Source organism: Chelmon rostratus, chromosome 6, assembly GCF_017976325.1.
Source record: "Chelmon rostratus isolate fCheRos1 chromosome 6, fCheRos1.pri, whole genome shotgun sequence".
Classification (NCBI taxonomy): Eukaryota; Metazoa; Chordata; class Actinopteri; order Chaetodontiformes; family Chaetodontidae; genus Chelmon; species Chelmon rostratus.
In genome coordinates, this window is record NC_055663.1 from 19,071,688 (window position 1) to 19,091,359 (window position 19,672).

Below are 19,672 nucleotides of genomic sequence, written 5' to 3' on the forward strand. Positions count from 1 at the left end.
CTGTCCTAACAAAGACAAAGAAAAATAAGGTCTGTGCAGTGATTTGCTTCTCAGAGCTGGAACAATGATTATACACTTATAATCATTGTTATACACCCTTTATAAGAAGTTAATTATTAGAAAGTGGTGCTGAAAACTAAAAATGTTAGTCACTGCCTTTGATTGCTGAGCACTAATCATATCCGCCTTGCTTACATATTCATACATTTTACATACATTTTCTTCATCTATTTTTGTATTTGTTTTTATCTTTTTGACTTAAAAGTGTTGCTGACCTTTTCATTTGTAGTTTTTGTTTGTTTTGTTGAGTTATGTTCTATTTGTATAAATAATAAACTTGCCTTACCTTAAGTTTGTTATTTGGGCTTAAAAACTACTGAAAAAAGTTTGAATATAACTGTGTCAAATATGTGGCGTCCTGTTTATATCTTATATCTCTGTGACATTCATCTTGTCATACATCTTTTCAGGTCTTGCTGTGATTTATGGTGAGGTAGTGGATGTTTACAGCCAGCCAATCACGTCAGATGGTGTAACGCCTCCTCTGATTTTCAGCACTGTGGACAGCATCAGGGAGGGGCGGAGCTTGTTGAAACATCGCTGCTTTCTGATTGGTCGGTTCGGGCCAGCAACAAATCCCGTTCTTTTTTTGTGTGTGTTTGCTGGGCCCTGGTCCTGCCCGGGCGGGTACAAGCAGCGGGAGTGGGGGTATGCGCGTAAAGAAAAGACCTGACGTCACGTGACCGCCTCTTACGCTCCCAAACCCGTCGTTTGAGAAATAGCGTTGACATATTTCTGTCCTCACAGCGCCAGATCTGACTGTTTCCTCCGATGTGTTTCAATGCCGATTAGTGCATAGGATGCTATTTATATATCTAGTTGATATACCGGAGGGATTCTAGCGACATTCTCGGACTAAACGGGAGGTAAGGCTTTTTAATCGCTGCATCTTCATTCATTACGCTTCATCTATGGGAGGAGGGAAATGATTGTGTTAAAATAAACCGGATTCTGGCTCCAGTAAAACCTCGAAATTTGTACCCCGGGTGCCTCATTGTGAGATGTTTGGGCTTGACCTGCTCGGCGTCCGGATGGACGCGCAGCCTGAAGGACGCTTCTCCATCGCCTGTGATCACGATGCACCGTTTGCAACTGCAGCATCACTGCCAGCCGCCGAAAGAAATACACCTACAATACAGTTTTAATATCGCGGTGCAAGAAATCGAGCAGGATCAGTCGCCTTTTCTTGGCCCAGATTGCTTGATTTCGTGGCAAAAAGATGCCCTTCAGAGCAACGCTCACACGTCCACCAGCATATGCTTTGAAATGTGGTTTACAAACAGTCAAATGATGTGGAAGGTGTGTGATTAGAGCGTATTTGGCAGGTTAAAGAGCCAAACAAACAGCTCTACTAGAATCTAACACGCCTATTTTGCGCCCATAGGTTATGAATGCATTTTAGGAATCGCGACAAGGCCACACTGTTTCCCTCCGCGCGCATTACACAGCTGTAATATAGGCTCAAAGAACATGTTTAACCCTGTCGATTTAATGAACGATGCACCAGTGCGGGTGGATACACTGGGAGGGCTGGGCACCACCTCTGATCAAATCATATAGGGATTTAAAGGCTATTTTTCCAGTGAGGTGTGTGCATGCATCCACTGGAAGGCCTGTGGAGGATTGTGGCCTGTTGCCTGCAAGCAGAGCAGTGTGACAGTGATGCTGCACTTCATAAAACACTTCTGTTCTTTCTTTGCAGTTTGGGTTTTCAAGGCAGCTGAGATTGAAGTTTGTGTGCCCGTTTGCAAGTGGAGGAAAATACTGAGTGGTCATCATGGCAGGTGAGCTTTCCTTTCTCTGTTTAGCTACACAGCGTGCATGGGAATTTAGAGATGCTGCTCAAAGCTGGCTGTTAATGCAACATCAGCCCATTCATAAAGGCTAAACTGTAGTCCTGCGTGCAGCTGTCTTGACTTGATTTCTTTATGAATTTGGTGTATGGGCAGCAGCGTTGAACTGTGCCTTTGTATCCTAGAAAACAACTTCCCACCCCTGCCTCGATTCATCCCCCTCAAGCCATGTTTTTACCAGGACTTCAATGAGATCCCAGACCAGCGTCGCACCATGTGCAAGAGGCTCTACTACCTGTGGATCTGTGAGTGTACCTGCAGTACAAGCTTGCGTGTTTGGTACCTTTTACTACAACTTTAAGCATGTATGTTGCTTGCATCACGGTATGAGCTGGTAACCTGTCCACCACTTCTTCTTTGTCATGCTGTGTCACTTTGTTTTGCCCCAAATATTATGAGAGGCAAACATCACAGACACTCCAGCGTCATGAGACCAGATTGACTGGTTTACACCCTGTGGCACAAAGCCAGTTTAAATAATGTGTCTGCTGTGTATTTTTATGCATTTTTTTTAAAACATTTTTGCTCCATGTTTTATGATTTGGTCACAAAATCTTCACAAATCTAAAATCAGACTGATTTTGATCCATTGATCAGCAGAAAATTATTAGTTTGATTCTCAATTAATCGCTTCGGGTCATTTTCAAGCAAAATGCCTCATTTTTCTGGTTCCAGTTTCTTAAATGTGAAGACTTTCTGCGTTTTTACAGCATTTTATTGAATATTGAATATATTTGAGTTTCAGTCATACAAAACAAAATATTTGAAGGCACCTTGGGCTCTGAAAAACTGTGAGGAGCTGATTTTTTTAACTAAGAAAGCAATTGGCAGATTAATCAATGAAGCAAACTTAGTCTGCACTTAGTGATAACAGCACATTATAGTAATGTGTCAAATTGTGATATTCACACGAGCATCATGCTTTCTTTTTTATTATCACATAGGTTCTGCCACTTGAAAGCAAGAATGTAAGTCTGGTGAAGAAGTGGATTCTCTCACACAAACTGTTTGGTGCTTGTAGGCTAGAAGCTGTGTGTGCTAAATAAACTGTAGCTCCAGTCTACATTAGAATATTGTAGCTTTGACATAGAACTGGAAATGTGGTGCTGAGTAGTTGTTGAGATTCACAGTGATTCAGTCCTGCTGAATTATGAGTAATGCAGCCAGTGGGCCGTTCACCACAGAGGTTTTTGTCCGTCGTGTTTCGGTCATCCTTGTTCCTTCTCTGTGATGCTGACAGTGAACAGTGCCACGCTGGCTGTTAATCTGATTGGCTGTCTGGCGTGGATGTGTGGAGGTGGCGGAGCGACCAACTTCGGCATGGCCATCCTGTGGCTCATCCTCTTCACCCCCTGCTCCTATGTGTGCTGGTTCAGGCCCATCTACAAGGCCTTCAAGTGAGCCGGCTCCACTCTGACCACTCTCAACATTCGCAGCTGCTGTTTGTGCTGCATCCCATAATTTCTGACACTTATTATTCCTCTCTGTGCAGGACTGATAGCTCGTTCAACTTTATGGCTTTCTTCTTCGTCTTCATGGCCCAGGTGGTGATCAGTATCATCCAGACTGTTGGCATTCCTGGTTGGGGAGTGTGGTAAGAACTTTGAACGAATTAGTGTCAAACACAGATATCTAATATTTATATTATGAAGCATAAACATAGATGGGTGACAAACTGCAGAAAAAACAAAGACAAGTTGTTCAATAAGCCACCATAAGAGCTTCAAGCACAGATTCTTCGAGAGTGCTGCCTTAACACATCACTTCAAAATCTCCCACAAGTCCTCAGTTGGGTTAAGATTTAATGACTGCAAAGGCACGTGATTCACATCGCTTTCATACTTGACGAAACGTTCAGTGACCCTTTGCCTCCTGTATGCAAGGATCTGCACTTGATTCGTTTCTCACCCCCAACTCGGCACATACCAACTTTTGCTCAGGGCCCCTGGTCTCATGGTCACACTATGGTTAGGTTTAGGAAAAGATCATGGTTTGGCTTAAAAGAAGTTTGTTACTTATGTATATTAACTTACATACATTACATCACCTCACTTACACTATCAGACTTTTACCTTCAGAAAAGCCTACAAATAGTGTCCCATGTAACCTTAAATCAGAGATATAGTGTGACACTAGCTGCGTTTCCATTACAGTTGTTCACAAAATAAAAGCGATATTTCTGTGAGATGTCACTGACTCTTCTGTTCCCACCAGCGGCTGGCTGGCTACCATCACCTTCTTCAGCACCAACATCGGCTCAGCTGTGGTCATGCTGATTCCCACTATCATGTTTACTGCAATGGCCGTACTTTCCTTCATCGCCCTCACAAAGGTGACTTATACATTTCTAGTTTTTGCGGTAAAAATGTTTTAGCTTATTCACCAGAAGCAGAATATTTTGGTATTTTGTGGCCTAATATTTGGTAAAACGGCTCTTTAAAGAAATTTGAATTCTCCTCCCTTTTTGTGCAAGGAAATAGAAACTATAATGATACTGCCTCTGATTGGCTCCCCCTGAAATCCTTACCCTACCTGTAACCAATCTCACTCCTTATGCCTAAACCCAATGAAGGCGACCAATCAGAGGCAGTGTAGAGCAGGTCTTGCCAAGAAAAGCAGCAGGATCGGTAACGTGCCAGATACCTTCAGTCTAATCAGTGGTGGACTGAATGACGGGCAGGACAAAAATATTAAAGGAATTTAAAGATGCATGACTGTTATACTGTCAGTGTACAGTATTTTAATCCTCACATGACAAATTCTATAATCATTTGACTGCGTTGATGATGTGAATGCTCGCAGTCGTTAACATGGGAATGTTTCCCAACCTCACCATCCATCCCATATGACATGAACAAGGCATAATGTGCAGAGTCACTGTATTAAGTGCAGAGTGCTCAAATCACAGAAGGGACTAAGCATCGCGAACAGCGCCTGTCACCCGGCTGCTTAGCGGGCAATATGGAATGTAAGTGATATAATGGACTATTTTTAGTGGCCGCCCGCACAGATGTTGCACCAATCAAATTGCAGCCCTGACATCATAAATGGTTTGCTAAATTCATGCCACAGAGGGAATGCTAATTCCAAAAAACTATTTTAATTCAATTCCAACTTAAATTCTGTTGATTTTTTTTTCTTGAAACACAGTAATAATGGGAAATTGAATTGCATGAATTACATTGCAGGTTCATAACTTCTACCGCGGCAGTGGTGGCAGCCTGGGTAAGGCCCAAGAGGAGTGGGCCACCGGGGCTTGGAAGAACCCCCACGTCCAGCAGGCAGCTCAGCAGGCGGCCATGGGAGCCGCGCAGGGAGCCATGCAGCAGAACCAGTACTCAGCAGCTCCCACCTACAACTACGACGACCCGATGTAGGACAGAGGAGGGGGCCGGGCTGCCGTGTGGGAGAGATAAAAAGGGATCAATTAAGAACACAATTCAGAATTAGGTGCCCTTCATTATAACACTGTACAAGCTGAATTCAAACAGAACAGAGTCATGTTTTTGGTGGAAGTGTACTTTTATTGAATTCTGCCACACGTGGGAGTCAGTCATTTAAGTCACATCTAAAACAGCCACTTATTAAAAAGCTGTTGTTTGTTTTTTTTTTGAAAAATCTCTCAATGCTGCTCAATTTTAGCTGGGCAATATGTGTGTGTTGCTTTCCAACGGAAACACATAACATAGCTAAAGACCAACACCCTGAGCCCCATCGGTTCATTCAGGTTGGTTCATCTGTGGCGAGCACAGCGCGACTTCTCTGCCTCTGCCTGTCTCACACTTCGAAAACATCCTTTAATGACCTTTCGTGTGTTTTTTAATGTACTGTTGTAGCTGCACTGATAAGAGTGTTTACTTTCATTAGCCTTGAAGGTCACTAAACACTACAAGCATTTGTCCCTCAGTTGTACTGTAGTTGCTTGCAACTCAGCTGACATACAGAAGCTCCACAAAACTTTAATGATTGATTTCCAATGAGAGGAATAATTCGAGACGGATATGACTATCATGTCTGTACGATAAATATATGAAACATGTTATCCTTTTAAAATTGGCCAAGAAGTTCATCTTTTTTCTTGCTCTGTGTTTAAACTTTGTTGCTGAACTTGGCCAAAATCTCGACAACAGAATCAACATTTCAAGATACACAAAATGTAAAAGTTCACAGGAAGGTGAATAAACACTATCCACTAATTTGTCTCGAACATAATTGAAACCAGACGTACGCTGGAAGCAGCATCCAGCACAAAATGTATCGAGCAGGTATTTCCCAACTCTGTTTGTGAGAGATCCCAGAGAAAACCCTTTGCAGCTCATGTTTTGGTGACCTGTTTTATTATGATGAGTAGTCGCTCTTCGTCAGTGAGCCTTTCAGTTTGATTCAACATTTTTCTTTTTTTTTTTTTTACGTTGTGTGACAGCTGGTTTTAAATTCTACCTGTGAAGCCCTTTGAGTGTCAGCGTGTCGGGCTTTCGTCTCCGTTTACCACCACCATCCAACCACTCGGGTCCGTTCGGTTTCTGTCATTACACACTGGTCACGTGTTTAGCAGGTTGATTTCAGTGAAATAAATTCTCATTACGTGTTAAAGTGAAGCACATGCAGTACTTAGGATCGTTCATTGGATAAAACATTCCAGATCAACGCTGTACAGGTTAAAAGTGAGAGAAAACCAAAACACTTGCAGTAAATATTAACAATCATTGTTGTAGGTGGTCATTGCATTGTATGAAGTGATGGATGTTATCCCCTTTTGGCCAATTCTCCCACTTTACCCCTACATGTAAATGCTTAAATGACTACTTGTTTCTGAAGCTCTGGATTCCAGGCCTCAGTGTGTCATTCTGTGGCTGTTGGTGTTATTCTATGAGTAGGTGTAATATGATATTTCTATAAAAGAAAATATAAAATAATTCAAGCCGATTATTTCTTTACAAAGTGAAACCGAAAGAGAGAATATTTGTGAATAGCCCTCGTGAGGCCTGACAGGGTCAAAGTCTTCTTCGAAAACTTCTCCATGATACAGTAGATGGTTATTACAGTAATACAGTATTAGACTTGAAACAGATGTGAAGATATGTGTCTGAATGCTCGTTATTTCAAAACCTGTGAGTCGTCTTGTCTGATTGTAATGATGTGGTATTGTTTTACTCTTTAGTTGTTTTTTTGTACCACCCTCTCGCGTGTATTTCGGATGATGTGTGGATGAGTTTGACGCACGTGTTTGTTGTGTCTTTTCTTGGCTGTGGGTAACAGATTTAGATTTTTTATTATTATAATTATTGTTTTAATTGTTTTGAAATTTTAAGTAATGTTTGTGCTGGGTTACCTGTTGACTTCAGTGCAAACTAAATTCACGGTGAATCGCAGTGGAGCAATACTAACATGAATATATTAAACAGTAGAATTATTGGGATCATGTGGGTTCCTGTCACGCAGCCTTCAAATACAGACATGAACAGGAATGACAGTAACATGAACGGCTGTGAATTAAAAAATGGGCCTGTTTTTAAGTTGGACACCACTAGTACAATTTAACAACTGCATAACATTTTCACCAGCAGATGCACATACAGTAGTTATGAAGTTGAACCCTGTAAACCGTACCAGTCACACGCTCATCTGTTAGTAAATGCACAAAGTTCAGCTGATCAATTCTATACATTAAGTGTAAAGTGTGCACAAAGATACCAACAAGCTACTTTTCTCTGTGTGCTGTAAGTTAACATGGTCTTTGGTGAATTTCAGATCAGTCTAAACTTTCTGCCATATGTACATACAGCACAATTAGTGTGATTATGGAAATTACAGCTGTATAGTTATCGTGTAGCAGGAACTGCAGTGTTAATACGCTGCACTTCATGTTGCTGTATCGAAGCTTCTGAAAGCCATTTCTCATTAACTCCCCCATGTTCCCACATGTACTGTATGTTGTTTGATATGTATTATCATGTACTATATCATAACTAGATATAAATATAATTACTTGAGGTGAAGTAAATATTTGCCATGGATAGACACATTTAGCAGAAACATGCTCTAATTAGGTGAGTGAAATGTTTGAGGAGGCTGTGTCTCCATGAGTGAAGTAAATGAGGAATACATTTTTGTGTATTACTTTTGTATTATTTGGTCTTACCCTAATAGATATTAAAGAGTTCTTGTTGCACCCCGTTTTGTTATTTCATGAGTTTGCATGCAGGTCCTCTACACACCAGAACTTGAAGATGTAGAACCATGGACCCCCATATTAGATTATTTTTATCCTTAAAAGATCCTTTCCTTTCAAGGAAATTCCTATTTTTAATCAATTGCAAATTAAGTAGTTCTTTCCAGAAAAGGTTGCAGGAAATTAAAAAAAAGCATTTCCCCAAATTTCAGTGAAAACCTGACAAATAATCCTTGATGAGGATTTGAAGGGCTGTAAAACATAACTCTTTTATAGATTATCATTAAAGTTGTATCAGCAGAAAATTATTACATTCATTTAAAATAGCAATATCAGATCAATATAGACAGAGAAAACACATTCATTTATATGTTCTAGTGACTCAAATAATACAGGGAAACCAGTAAAAATAATCTTAAAATTCTTTATTCATAAACTTGATGCAAGTTTACAAATTACTGTACATGGTCAAAATTTCTTCAAATGGAAAACGCAAAATAAAAGAGAACCAAAGTGAGCCAACGCTGCCAGACTCGATCATCTGTTCGTCGGTGCCAGAAAATGATTTGACAATTGAGATAAATGAATCTTTTCAACACACAGTCCAGTTAGAGAAGCGTGCAAGTCTATTCACCACTGCATGACCATCAAACTTCAATCATCTCTTAATGTCCCCTCTCACCAGAGTTTTGGCATTTTGGTGGGAGGCGATCACACAGGTAGGCTGCGTATCGGGGGGGGGGGGGTTGTACTTCAAAGTTTATGGTCTGACTTTTCTGTGCCGCCAGACAACACAGGCTGTTCAGACGCAAGGACGCTTCTTGACAATGATACCCGATAATTCCTCCCTCCTCAGTTCTGTCAGACATGTAACAGGATGTTGAGCAGTGTGTTCAGAAAAAAACAGAAAAACGTTTTTTCTGATTTTAAAATACTTAGCTCAGAATGTGTTTGTTGTTATAAGTGACCTCTCCAGGCACAATGCTCCAGGTGTGCAAATATCTTCATGGGGAATATTTAAAGATCACAAACTGAAATCAAATCTACTTCAGTTCTTGGGAGGAGGAAAAAAAAAAAAAAAAAAATATGAAGAAAAATTACTACAGTGGGTATTGATGAGCTGTTACATGTGGTGGTCAACATGCTACTGCAATCCCGTTAAAATAGCATCTTTCTGTAAATGTCCTTCTTGCATCGCCTGAATGAATAGAAACATGTGGCCCATAATATTGTAAAGCTCGTTACATTTTCAGATCAGTGGGCGAGGAAGCCTAAGCGTCAGCGCTGCAGAGACTTGATTAATTCCAGAAAATAATCCAAAACCCAACATGTACATGTAAAGATTCCCCTCCAAAGTGTTGTTACCTGAGTTGCCAGCCAAACATACTTTTGCAGACAGTGTTAAATAAACTGCAAGATAGATAGATAGATACAGTGTGTGTCCTGTAGTATGGGGAACAGTAGTACTGAAGATGTACCACAGTATATTGCATGGTCAAAGTTAAAACATACAGAGTTTCAGGTCAGTTCTCATTACACCACAAATGATCCTTCTTGTTTTACACCAAGAGCGACATGGAAATACATTTGTGGTATATTGTTGTGGCAAAGGAAGCCCTGCAAATCAACGTTTAGCCCCTGAGAGGGGAATGAATCCAGCTGCATTTAACAGGGTAGCAGTTTCAAATCTAAACTGGGCAGGCGCAAACCACTACAATCAATGTATGTCAGGAAGATATGACATACAAATCTGCTGCAAAACTGGGCAGAATGATGGAAAAAAAAACAATCACATCCAAAAAAAAGCCTTCATTTAGTCCCTCTATAAAGGCCATCCCAGCAAGATGACTGTCATCAACGCTAACAGTGGCTGAGACTCCTGTGCAACACGCTGTTTACTTTGCACACACAGGTCTTCATTTTCAGCATCAAACTAGCCATCAACCTCTACAGCTATAATCAAGAGAAAGCCCAATAGCCAAACTGAGCACATGCAGGCCGATGTGTTAACAGAAATAAGGCAAAAAGAGCTCTTTAGCTTCAACATCAAATCTGTTAGAACTTCCAAAATGATGCCGTAATGCTGATCTTATCTTCTTCTGGTGAAAATACATCTATGTCTCGTCCTTCCAAGATATGCAATATGCAGATTCTGAGATGTTTCATGTCCTTTGGCCCTGTTTTCTTGTTAACCACAGGTGAATTTGTTCACCTACGACACCTAAGTCTTAGTTGAATGACACTGAAGCATTTTGATTTTGCTTGGCTGAATATTCTTCACACATTTTAAAAAGTATGGGGAGATAGAGAGTGGTAGGTCATCTCAATTCAAAGATAAGCTTCCAAAATAGGAAAATTGGCTTATTTATTGTCTAGAATGCTCAAATAATAAAAACATTTGCCAAACAATATTTCTAAAACAATATTTGCAGTTATGTACCAGTCAATTTCCAAAAGAAAAAAGGGAAAAAACAGCTGGGGTCAATAAAAACAGGTGCAGTGAGGTGCCACTTGAAGAGCTTCAGCATCAACCTTCTTTTAAAATTCCCATTTAAAGTGGGGTAACTGACTGCTTGTGAAGCCCACTTTGTCAAAGCAGCTAAAGAAAAAGCATTTCCCCACATTTAAAGGGTGAAAGATTTTTTTTAAAGACAAATGAGCATATTTAGAAAACAGGACTAGTGATACCCTCACGCCATCCTCCTCACTGAAACACTGAGGGGAGAAGCTAAGTGATACCAGAATAAAGTCTTTCCTGGAGCGGGGCAAAGGAATACTTGTCAGATGAGCCAGCGAGATGGTTTCCACGAGAAAGATGATATATCCCCAGTGAAGTCAGAGGGGGAAAATATTCCAAAGAAAACAAGATACTTTGACCCAAAGACATGTTCTCAGTGCATAGTGGTAGTAGCTCCTTACCCGTCCTCTTTAGGTGGTGTGTACCAGCCTGTAGGAACAGAAAGAGAAACCGCTTTGCCGATGCATCCACATCACTGTATGTCTGCTGAGCCCCAAACGTTCAGAAATATTCACTCACCATTCTTTTCATGAATCTGCACGAGGGATTTGTATGACTGTTGTGCTCTGGCAAGATTGTACTGGTTCTGAAAAACAAATTATGTTCTGTTAGATGTGCAGAAATGACTTGCTATGTAGTAGGAACTACTGTTTATAAACAATCAATCAATGGTTCCCTGTTAGTGTCTGAGGGGGTCATTTTACTGCATGTCCTCCCTCATAATTTTCTGTCATTTTTCCACTACGGGTTTCAATAAATGCATAAAATGACCAACGTAAATGCAAGCGTAAGTATGTCAGTAAACAGTCTCTGAAAATAGCTTCTACAGGGTTGATTTTATGAAGTGATGGCTACACAGAAAATACACCTTTCTCCTTGTCACATATAAAGTGACAGGGTAAAAGCAGCGAGGGGGATTTCAACATGTAGGGTCATCTGGCGAGAGGAGATGCATATATGTGGCTTAAGTTCATTAAATCTCATCTAGTTTTTAACCGGTTAGGAGACACTATGACGGGTGTAAAACAGATCTAGGATTTAACTTGAGACTTGTTTGCCGTCACTTGATTTTTCTACTGAAACATAACAAGACTGCTGCACTGTTTAATTGCCTCAATATGCTTCAAAGTGCAGCATCACCAAACAGTGCCTGAAACCAACCCAACTCCAGCATACATATATTTTTTGTATCTTTCCGACAACCGCCTGTCGCGTGTTCAACCATGTGCAACATCATAATCATGAAAGCTTTTGATGGGAAACTGTCCCAAACTGTGCTTGGTTCTCTTCATTAAAACGATTCATGGCATCTCACACCTCTCTGTCTCTGACTGGAGGCTCTTTGCCCAACCTGGCCATTTGAAACAGCCAGAAACTCTTCTGCCTTTAGATGCGGTCGACTGACATGCTGAGAGCTGGCTAATGCCATCAGTTACCTTATTGGCTCCAAACTGCACTCTGGCTTTTCCTTTAACCAGAGTTGCATTTATCTGCATAATGACAGACTCTATGGAATAGGCACTGCTCCAGCCCTGAAGGAGAAAAAACACACAGACAAAACCATTAATTCTGTTGTTAAAAATGAGGAAAATAATGTCATAAGATGTATCAAGCTCATTTAAATACCTGTTTTGTGAGAAGTTCCATGCACAAGGCCCCTCCTCCTAGAACATAACTGGAATGGAAAAATCCAAATTTGCTATTACGGATAAGTATTGAATATCTTATATTAAAGCTGGTGTGTACATTGACAAAGAAAGTGTTCACTTGACCTTTTGCCAATTTGTTGTGCTTCAAATTCATTTCACAATTTTATGATTTGCCTTGTGGGAGAGATTTCGATTTTCACAAAGAGGCTGTCTGACTGTAGGAACTGTTCTGAATGCAATTTTTGGATGTGCAAAGAAATTCAAGCAGTCATTTCCAGACAAATCTATTTCTGCCTGTTATAAAATGATCAGAACCCTTAAAAGAATCTGTATGATTTGAGATGCACGATGGAATTCACAGTGTTAAAGCACTGAATGAATTGCCAAAAAGTCTTGTTCAAATGCATTCGATGGCCTAATTGCACTGGTTTATGACAATGCTTTTAAGAGTCAGAGACGATGATTTGCAGCCAGTCATGAGCAAACACCACAGCCTGTAAGACGCAGCAATAACATAGCATAAAGTCCACCCATGCACCTACAAGCATAAAGTGATTCATCAAAGGATCTGAGATCAGCTTTGTAAGCAAGCAAAGCACAGTATCACCACATCTGCAAACCCAACATATGGTGTGAAACATTTAGAGTTAGTCCTGCACATTTGAGTTTTTCAATTTCCATCCATTATTACTAACAGTAAATCTCTCCAAACAAAGTCCAAAATTCATCTCAAAATTGTGTGCACAACAAATGTGGACCAAGTCCCAGTGAGTGAATACTTTCTTCGGAGCATTTCATATGAAAACTGGGCAGGGGGAGATCACAACACACTCACCCTCCGGAGAGCACAGGTGAGACAACCCGTACAAAAGGTGGGTCAAAAGGAAAATTATCCTGTCACATGAAGAAAAAATAAAACTTGAGTCTTGAGAAAGCTTTTCCCCTCCCACAAAAACCAAATGACAGACAAAATCACAGGACTCACTTTATAAGAGAAATTGAGCAGAATGTAGTCCACTCCTTCCTTTTCTTTTAAGACCTGCAAGTCACTATGTAATGGACTATCTGGGTCTACCCTGTAAGAAGAAACACAAGTAAAAACAGAAATCGCAATATAACACAGTATTTGCAAAGCTGGAAAACGTTAAAAGAAACTGGATGTGACACTTACGTCCTTAACTTGACATGCCATTCATAAAGGCTGTCACTGACTAGTTCGACTGAATAAATACCTGTGAAACAAACACAGAGCTTTACTTCAGTCTGCTGCTGAGATGTGCAAACAATAAAAGTCACCACTGCAGGGAAATGTGTCATTGTAGTCACCCGTCTTGTAACTCTGTGATCTGTAGATCTCCCTGAGTTCCTTCATTAGGCGGTCTGAGGCTTGCACAGAGCCAGACACTGCACCCTGCAACATAAATCACAGTGGTGACTCACACAGATGGTAGGACACCAGGACAAATAACAAGATACTGTGTAGCATAGAGGTGGGCAAGACTACATCAGGGCAATCAGACATGCCTGTTCATCTGTCTCTGGACAATATTACATTTGAGCATTTTCAACACTTGAAAGGACAACCAGACAAACTTCAAAGCTCAGAAGAGAAATCCTTGATCATAAGGCTTGCCCATGCAGTAATGATACCAGTGATTTTAAGATGCTGACCTTTACAGGATCATAACAAATCCAGCAATGTGAATCAGTTCAGTTTTGCATTAAGGTGGGATCAGTTGGGAGCAGCCTGGTGTTTTGTTCCAGATTGCAAAAATGACATGACAAGATTTAATGATTCCAGGTAGCAACTTCACCTTCACCGATGAGGTCACTGTGTCACCTGATAATGTTGGGCTGCGCTGCAGCAAAAGCTAAGAGCCAACTTAACTTTTTGCTGGACAGCTTAGCATTTCTATCTGCCGGCAGCAGCCACACTGTGTCAGCAGTGAAAGGAACGATGAGTCTGCGTTTTGAATGTAGTTCTGCTGTTCATCTGAACATGGCCAAACTGACTGAAGAGAAGATGTATAGCATAATCCTATAGTGCTGTGAAACTATCCAGGAGTAGGGTTGGTTTCCAATAAATGGTTTACCGAATGGTTCCTGGATGGCAAAATTTCCAGATTTAAACTACACTCAAATGCTCACAAATCTCTTATCAAAATTGTTATTTCTTCTTGCTCTTTTTATTAGTGAAGAACAATGTACAAAACATTTGATCTGTGAATAGGAATTTGATCAGCATTTCAAATCTGATACTGCTCATTTTCAGGTTGCATGTGTAGTTTGTGAACATTATATGAGCAGCCACTAAAAAGTGCAGTGTTTCAACCTTCACAGAAAACAAAAGGTGATCTAAATTGACTCTCTGAGTTTAAGTTATTTACACAGCATTTACCAAAAAATGTGACATCTAATGAGATATGATACAGTCTTTAAAAGGATGTGGAATCGATACTAGCTTCAGATTACATAAAATGTTGTTGACATAAAAGGGAGGTAAACACAGCTCCTCCAATTCGCCTCTGTTAGAATCACCAAAACTCAATAAAGAAAAACAAGTAAATGCTCACTTACATTCAAGTGATCCTGTCTCTGGTTTTTACGGATCTTCTCCAAGATGGCCAGATTTTCTTTTTCTATCCCGTCATCTTCTGACTTTTTTCCATCTGCTGGCTCCTCTTCTTTCATGTCATAATGGTCCAGGTCTTGGTCCAGGTCAATGTCCTGCTGCCAGTGTATCAATTATGTTTAGAAACAGGATACAAAACAAATTGGACCATTAAGCTATAAGTAATATGATTCTATTGAATTGTCATGAATACACATAGGTACCTCTCCCATTTCTTCCTCCTCTTCCTCTTCAGATGTCACCTCATCTGGTGGCCCCTGCTGTAGTGTGTTGAAACATTGTGAGTTGACAAACACTGAATTTTCAAGTGCAACAAAAGACACCAAATTTTACTCCTGTTTTAGGTCAGTACCTTTCGCTCTTGGGTAATAGGGCCAGCAGGAAGAGGCTGGTCGAGCATTTCTACATCTGGATGTTGTGGCAGGTTATAAAGCCGACAGAGATCACAAATGAGGCGCTTCAACTGCTGGAGCAGCTGTGGGTGAAATCGGCCGGACATAACATCAATAATGTAAACCACTCTGCTATTAAACAATCCTACAAGCTTCTAATGCTATAGCACTAATTTTTTGTGAAATTACCATTTTGAGCAAGTGTCTGTGAAGCTGTATCCACATCAGCCAACTTACCAATGTGCTGCCTTTTCTCACATCCTCTAAGCGCTCCAACACTTCAGCCAGACTAGGATCATCAGAGTCAACAAACCATATTGGGGGTGTTGAGGGATAGGATTCCTGTAACAGAGGCAACAGTGTGACATGGAAATTTAGCCAATCATGCTTGTATTTAAAGGTTTTATTGTATATAGCTTGTATATTAAAACTTGACAGAACACAACACTTTTCTTATGAAACCAAGATGTTGCGCAGGGAAATCTCATCCATATACAATGTTGAAGTTTAGTCCAAATCTATAAATGATTTAAGACCAAAACTCTTAACCCACACATCCACCCACTGAACAAAATGATTTGTCTACTGCCTGCTGCAGAGCAACAGTATCTCTGGCACTGGATGACAAGTGGCCGAGTGCTGTGCTGAGCGTTCAAATTCAGGATCGGTCATGATTTCAACATTTTTAGAACTGTCATTAAATTACAACTATTGCCTTGTCTTAAGTTATAGTTTCCTTGTTTTTAAACAGTGTGGGCGTGACGTAGTTCATCAGGGGTTGTGGGAAGTAGATCCTACTCATGGGCGTGAGCAAAGAGAACCTGCATGTTACTGTAGCCAGTGTTTAGTACATGCTTCAGGTAGTGGGTTGTAATAGACAGCGTAACAGTATCCACATAAGCTAAGGCTGCAGCCTTATAGAGTTAGAAAGCAGGTTGTTTGCTGCTGCAGAGAAAATAAAGTTCCTGTTTACAAATGGCACCACAATGTCTCACTACCATCCTCCACCAGAACGCTCTGCTTAGCTAGTTACTGAATCTGCTACAGCTGGTTACTAGCCATGAGCCAGGCTAAATTAGTCAACCCCCCTCACAACTATGGTAAGACAGGTAAAGCTAGATGCTAGAATATCACAAGTCTACAACTATGCACAGTCATTTGAGAGCCAAGCACTCACACTCCCTCTCTCTGTGTATGTGCTCATGTCGATGTGTGTAGGGGTGGGGTGGAGGGACGAAGAATGGTCGAACAGTTCGCAGTGAATATCAAATATTATTTTTGCTTGAAATGCCCTTCACTACTTCAAATAGACCTTAACAAACTGGCTAAGTCATGTGTAACTTCAGACTTTAGTTAACATGACTTCAGATGCAAGAGACAATTCTGAATTATAAAGGGATAATAGTTTATGCCAGGAAATTATGGCTTGGGCAGGGGGCAAGGGGGACTAAAGTTGGATTGTTGTGTAGTTTAGAATTGCAAGATCAAATTGTAAAAATCTGTTAAGTGTGGTACATACAGTATGTTATGTACTTTGGCTGACATATCAGTGATGGTTTGATTTTCAGACACTTTCATGTTATTAAGCACCAAGTCAGATATTTCAGAGCTTCCAGATATTTTGCAAGCATAATTATGACTTGTATGTTGAAGAGAACATTACTTAGAAGTAAAAATCTTGTCATTAGAGTAATTTTGATACAAACAAGTCAGAAAAATATGTTCTTGTGCAGACTGTTGCTGCCTAGCACCTGCAATCTATGCAGACCTACATATCCCCCGATTATTGCATGAACAGGGCATAAGCCACTGAACACTGCAGACAAACAGCTGTCATTCAACAGCTATGTCAGCTATGGGATCAAGCATAAATCATCATATAGCCAAATTCAAAGAAGATACTCACCATGCATTATGTCCCATATAACTTCTTTACAAGTACGTGCCCCATGGAGCAAATCACTGCATCACCACAGATAACAAAGGCAGCGGTTCTCATACCTACTCCTGGGGACTCCAGGCCCTGCATATTTTGCATCTTAACCTGCTTGTCCTCTGGCTGATTGGCTGAACTTACCTGATTTAGACAATCAAGAACTGGTGACCACACATGATGCAGCTAATCGGACATGGGAAACATGCAGGTCTTGAGGGACCCAGGGGCAGGATAGACTGAACTAAGCGGTGGGACCATGTTTTACTTACTCACTTCTCTCTTTTTTAGAGGGAATACTGTGATGTTGGAGGTACTCAGGTTTCTTTGGAGGTTGATCTCGCTCAAAGGCGATGCAGACTGACTCAGCTTAAGTCTCAACATGACAAGGCCGTCAAAACAAGTTAACAAGCCTGTCTGCGTTCCGCAAACGAGCGCAAGTGGAATTGTGTGTGTATGCTTTCTGCTTACAGCTGAGGATGTGGTCAGGATGGTGTGTGAGTGAGCTGTGCCACCTGTACCATACAAGTGCAAGTGCCATGACGAGAGAGACATCGCCTGCACTTTGTGATGTTAATATCATGTTTGAGGATTATATACATTACTGATCATGTACATACACTGCTTCAAGACGTTTGTGTTAAAATGCAATAAAATACCAGGCCCATCTTCCGTTATCTTTAACGTCATACACGTACATATTTTGACTATATATATATATATATTTGACGCTACAACTAAGATTACATTCTCAGCTGGTTAGAAATATGACACAGAATAAAGAACAATGGAGACTGCTTCATATCTCCATTATATCGCTTCCTACATATTTCACTGTCCCGATAAAGGGGCCATCAACGTCACAGCTTCAATATTTGCCAGTAAGTTCGTCAGAGGGATCAGTCTATTTACTGAGAGGCAGAAACTACAGTACAACAACACTCCGTTAAACCGCCTCTACTGAACGTTAAAGATATTTAAGGGACGTTCAGCTATATGCCTGTTAAGATTAACGTGTTATTTGAAATGTACTCAAAAACAGCTTTGCCCAAGTCCCCCTCTGCTTCAGCTAAATAACGTTGAGGTTACACTATATACGCAGGTTCAGTAGTTAGAAAGTTAGCAGCCGTAGTACTGCAAACAGTAACGTAGTTATTTTGGCTAACAAGACAAGCTAGCGTCAACGTTACTTTCAGTTATGAGGCTAGCAAAGCTACCGCAACGTCGTTACAAATCGACGTTTTCTCGTATACTTTTTTTTAAAGTGAATTTATCACTGGTGCTGTGTCGTTTTCTTCAATCGGCTGGGTTACTTAACCCTTGATGCCTAAACACAACACGGACATAAAAGCTAACACTTTATCGTATTTAATTTGTAAACACGGAACATTCCGCGAAATGATTTGGTTTCAGTTGATAGTCAGTTGCTGTGCTAGCTTGTGCGCAGAGCTGGCCTGGACTCACCGTGATGTTGCAGTGAATGATCAGCAGCTTATCTCCTGTTACGTTGAATTGGCAACTGAGTTCGTCGGGTTTCCAGTCTATTATTCTGAATCGTTCGTGATTTGGGTCAAAAATTGACTCCAAAAACTTCAATTCGGCCTTCAGCCCCGAAACCGACATCTTCTACTCATCTCAAACCACCAGGCCGCTGGCAGAGGGGAAGTCGGGGCGGGATGTGACCGCGCAGTTGAGTCGGGTCTACGGATCTCGCATGTTAGCGTGAGAACAACAACAAAGGGCTGGAGGGTGAGGTTCATGATGTACACTGGTAGAAGTATTTGACAGTTAGGACACTACACGACTTCTATTTAATTTAAATGTACTTCACTATAGTTCATTTGATTTTAGTTTTTTGTTGTATTATTTGTCTGTAGTGCATGATTTTATTTAATTTTATACATTCATTTCATTCACAACCTACGGGGACTAAAACAAGATGAAAACACTCTAAATGACGTCTATATCTATATCTAATAAACATAAAGTGCATGATATACAAGCAAACAAGATCTTGAGGAAGTTTTTTAAAAAGCAAGGCTGGATTACCAGCTGGGCAAGGTGTGCAGCTGCCGTGGGCCCCCATACCTCCAGAGGCCCCAAAAGTCCCACATTCACTCTGTGTCGGTTGGTTTGTTCGTTTGTTTGGGAATTTCCTACACAACTGCACAATATCAACTAGGACCTGCACCATTGCTTAATCTTGTGTGAAACTGCAGTTTTAATATATTTCAGACCTTAGGTTTGGACTGTACTTAGAGTTTTTGGTGTTAGTCCGGAAGGGTCTCGCGTAAAATATAATAAAGCTGCCATTATTTGTGTGCAGTGTGCTTTGTGCTTGATGGGAACTTGCAGACAATAGGGTCCCAACAGCAAATATTTGCCCTGGGGCACCCAAAGGCATAATACCGGTTTGATTAACAGGTAAGATGTCCCACTGGTAAAGCTCCTCTTTTAGCTTTC

The 19,672-nt window shown here is 40.7% G+C and overlaps 2 protein-coding genes across 3 annotated transcripts; one reads left to right on the plus strand and one right to left on the minus strand.

The window, feature by feature from the left end:
* The first annotated feature begins 782 nt into the window (after window positions 1-782).
* On the plus strand, window positions 783-5,482 carry scamp5a (secretory carrier membrane protein 5a). Its single transcript, XM_041939162.1, has 7 exons — window positions 783-926; window positions 1,763-1,844; window positions 2,039-2,158; window positions 3,154-3,310; window positions 3,406-3,507; window positions 4,128-4,245; window positions 5,102-5,482. Exons 2-7 carry the CDS (start codon window positions 1,838-1,840, stop codon window positions 5,288-5,290), a joined length of 693 nt encoding a protein of 230 aa, XP_041795096.1. The 5' UTR covers window positions 783-926; window positions 1,763-1,837; the 3' UTR covers window positions 5,291-5,482.
* Window positions 5,483-8,501: 3,019 nt separating this feature from the next.
* LOC121608176 (ubiquitin-conjugating enzyme E2 Q2-like) lies at window positions 8,502-18,903 on the minus strand. Of its 2 annotated transcripts, none has more exons than XM_041939349.1 (13): window positions 18,674-18,903; window positions 15,514-15,618; window positions 15,237-15,359; window positions 15,088-15,144; window positions 14,830-14,979; window positions 13,579-13,663; window positions 13,424-13,484; window positions 13,238-13,328; window positions 13,088-13,146; window positions 12,230-12,278; window positions 12,040-12,135; window positions 11,123-11,189; window positions 8,502-11,032 (listed from the first exon to the last, which is right to left on the minus strand). In XM_041939349.1, the coding sequence occupies exons 1-13, from the start codon at window positions 18,830-18,832 to the stop codon at window positions 11,001-11,003; spliced, it is 1,134 nt and encodes a 377-aa protein (XP_041795283.1). In that variant the 5' UTR covers window positions 18,833-18,903; the 3' UTR covers window positions 8,502-11,000. The 2 variants fall into 2 exon arrangements, with proteins under 2 accessions (XP_041795283.1, XP_041795281.1); XM_041939347.1 differs by having other exon boundaries at window positions 14,830-14,982.
* Between the last annotated feature and the right edge of the window lie 769 nt (window positions 18,904-19,672).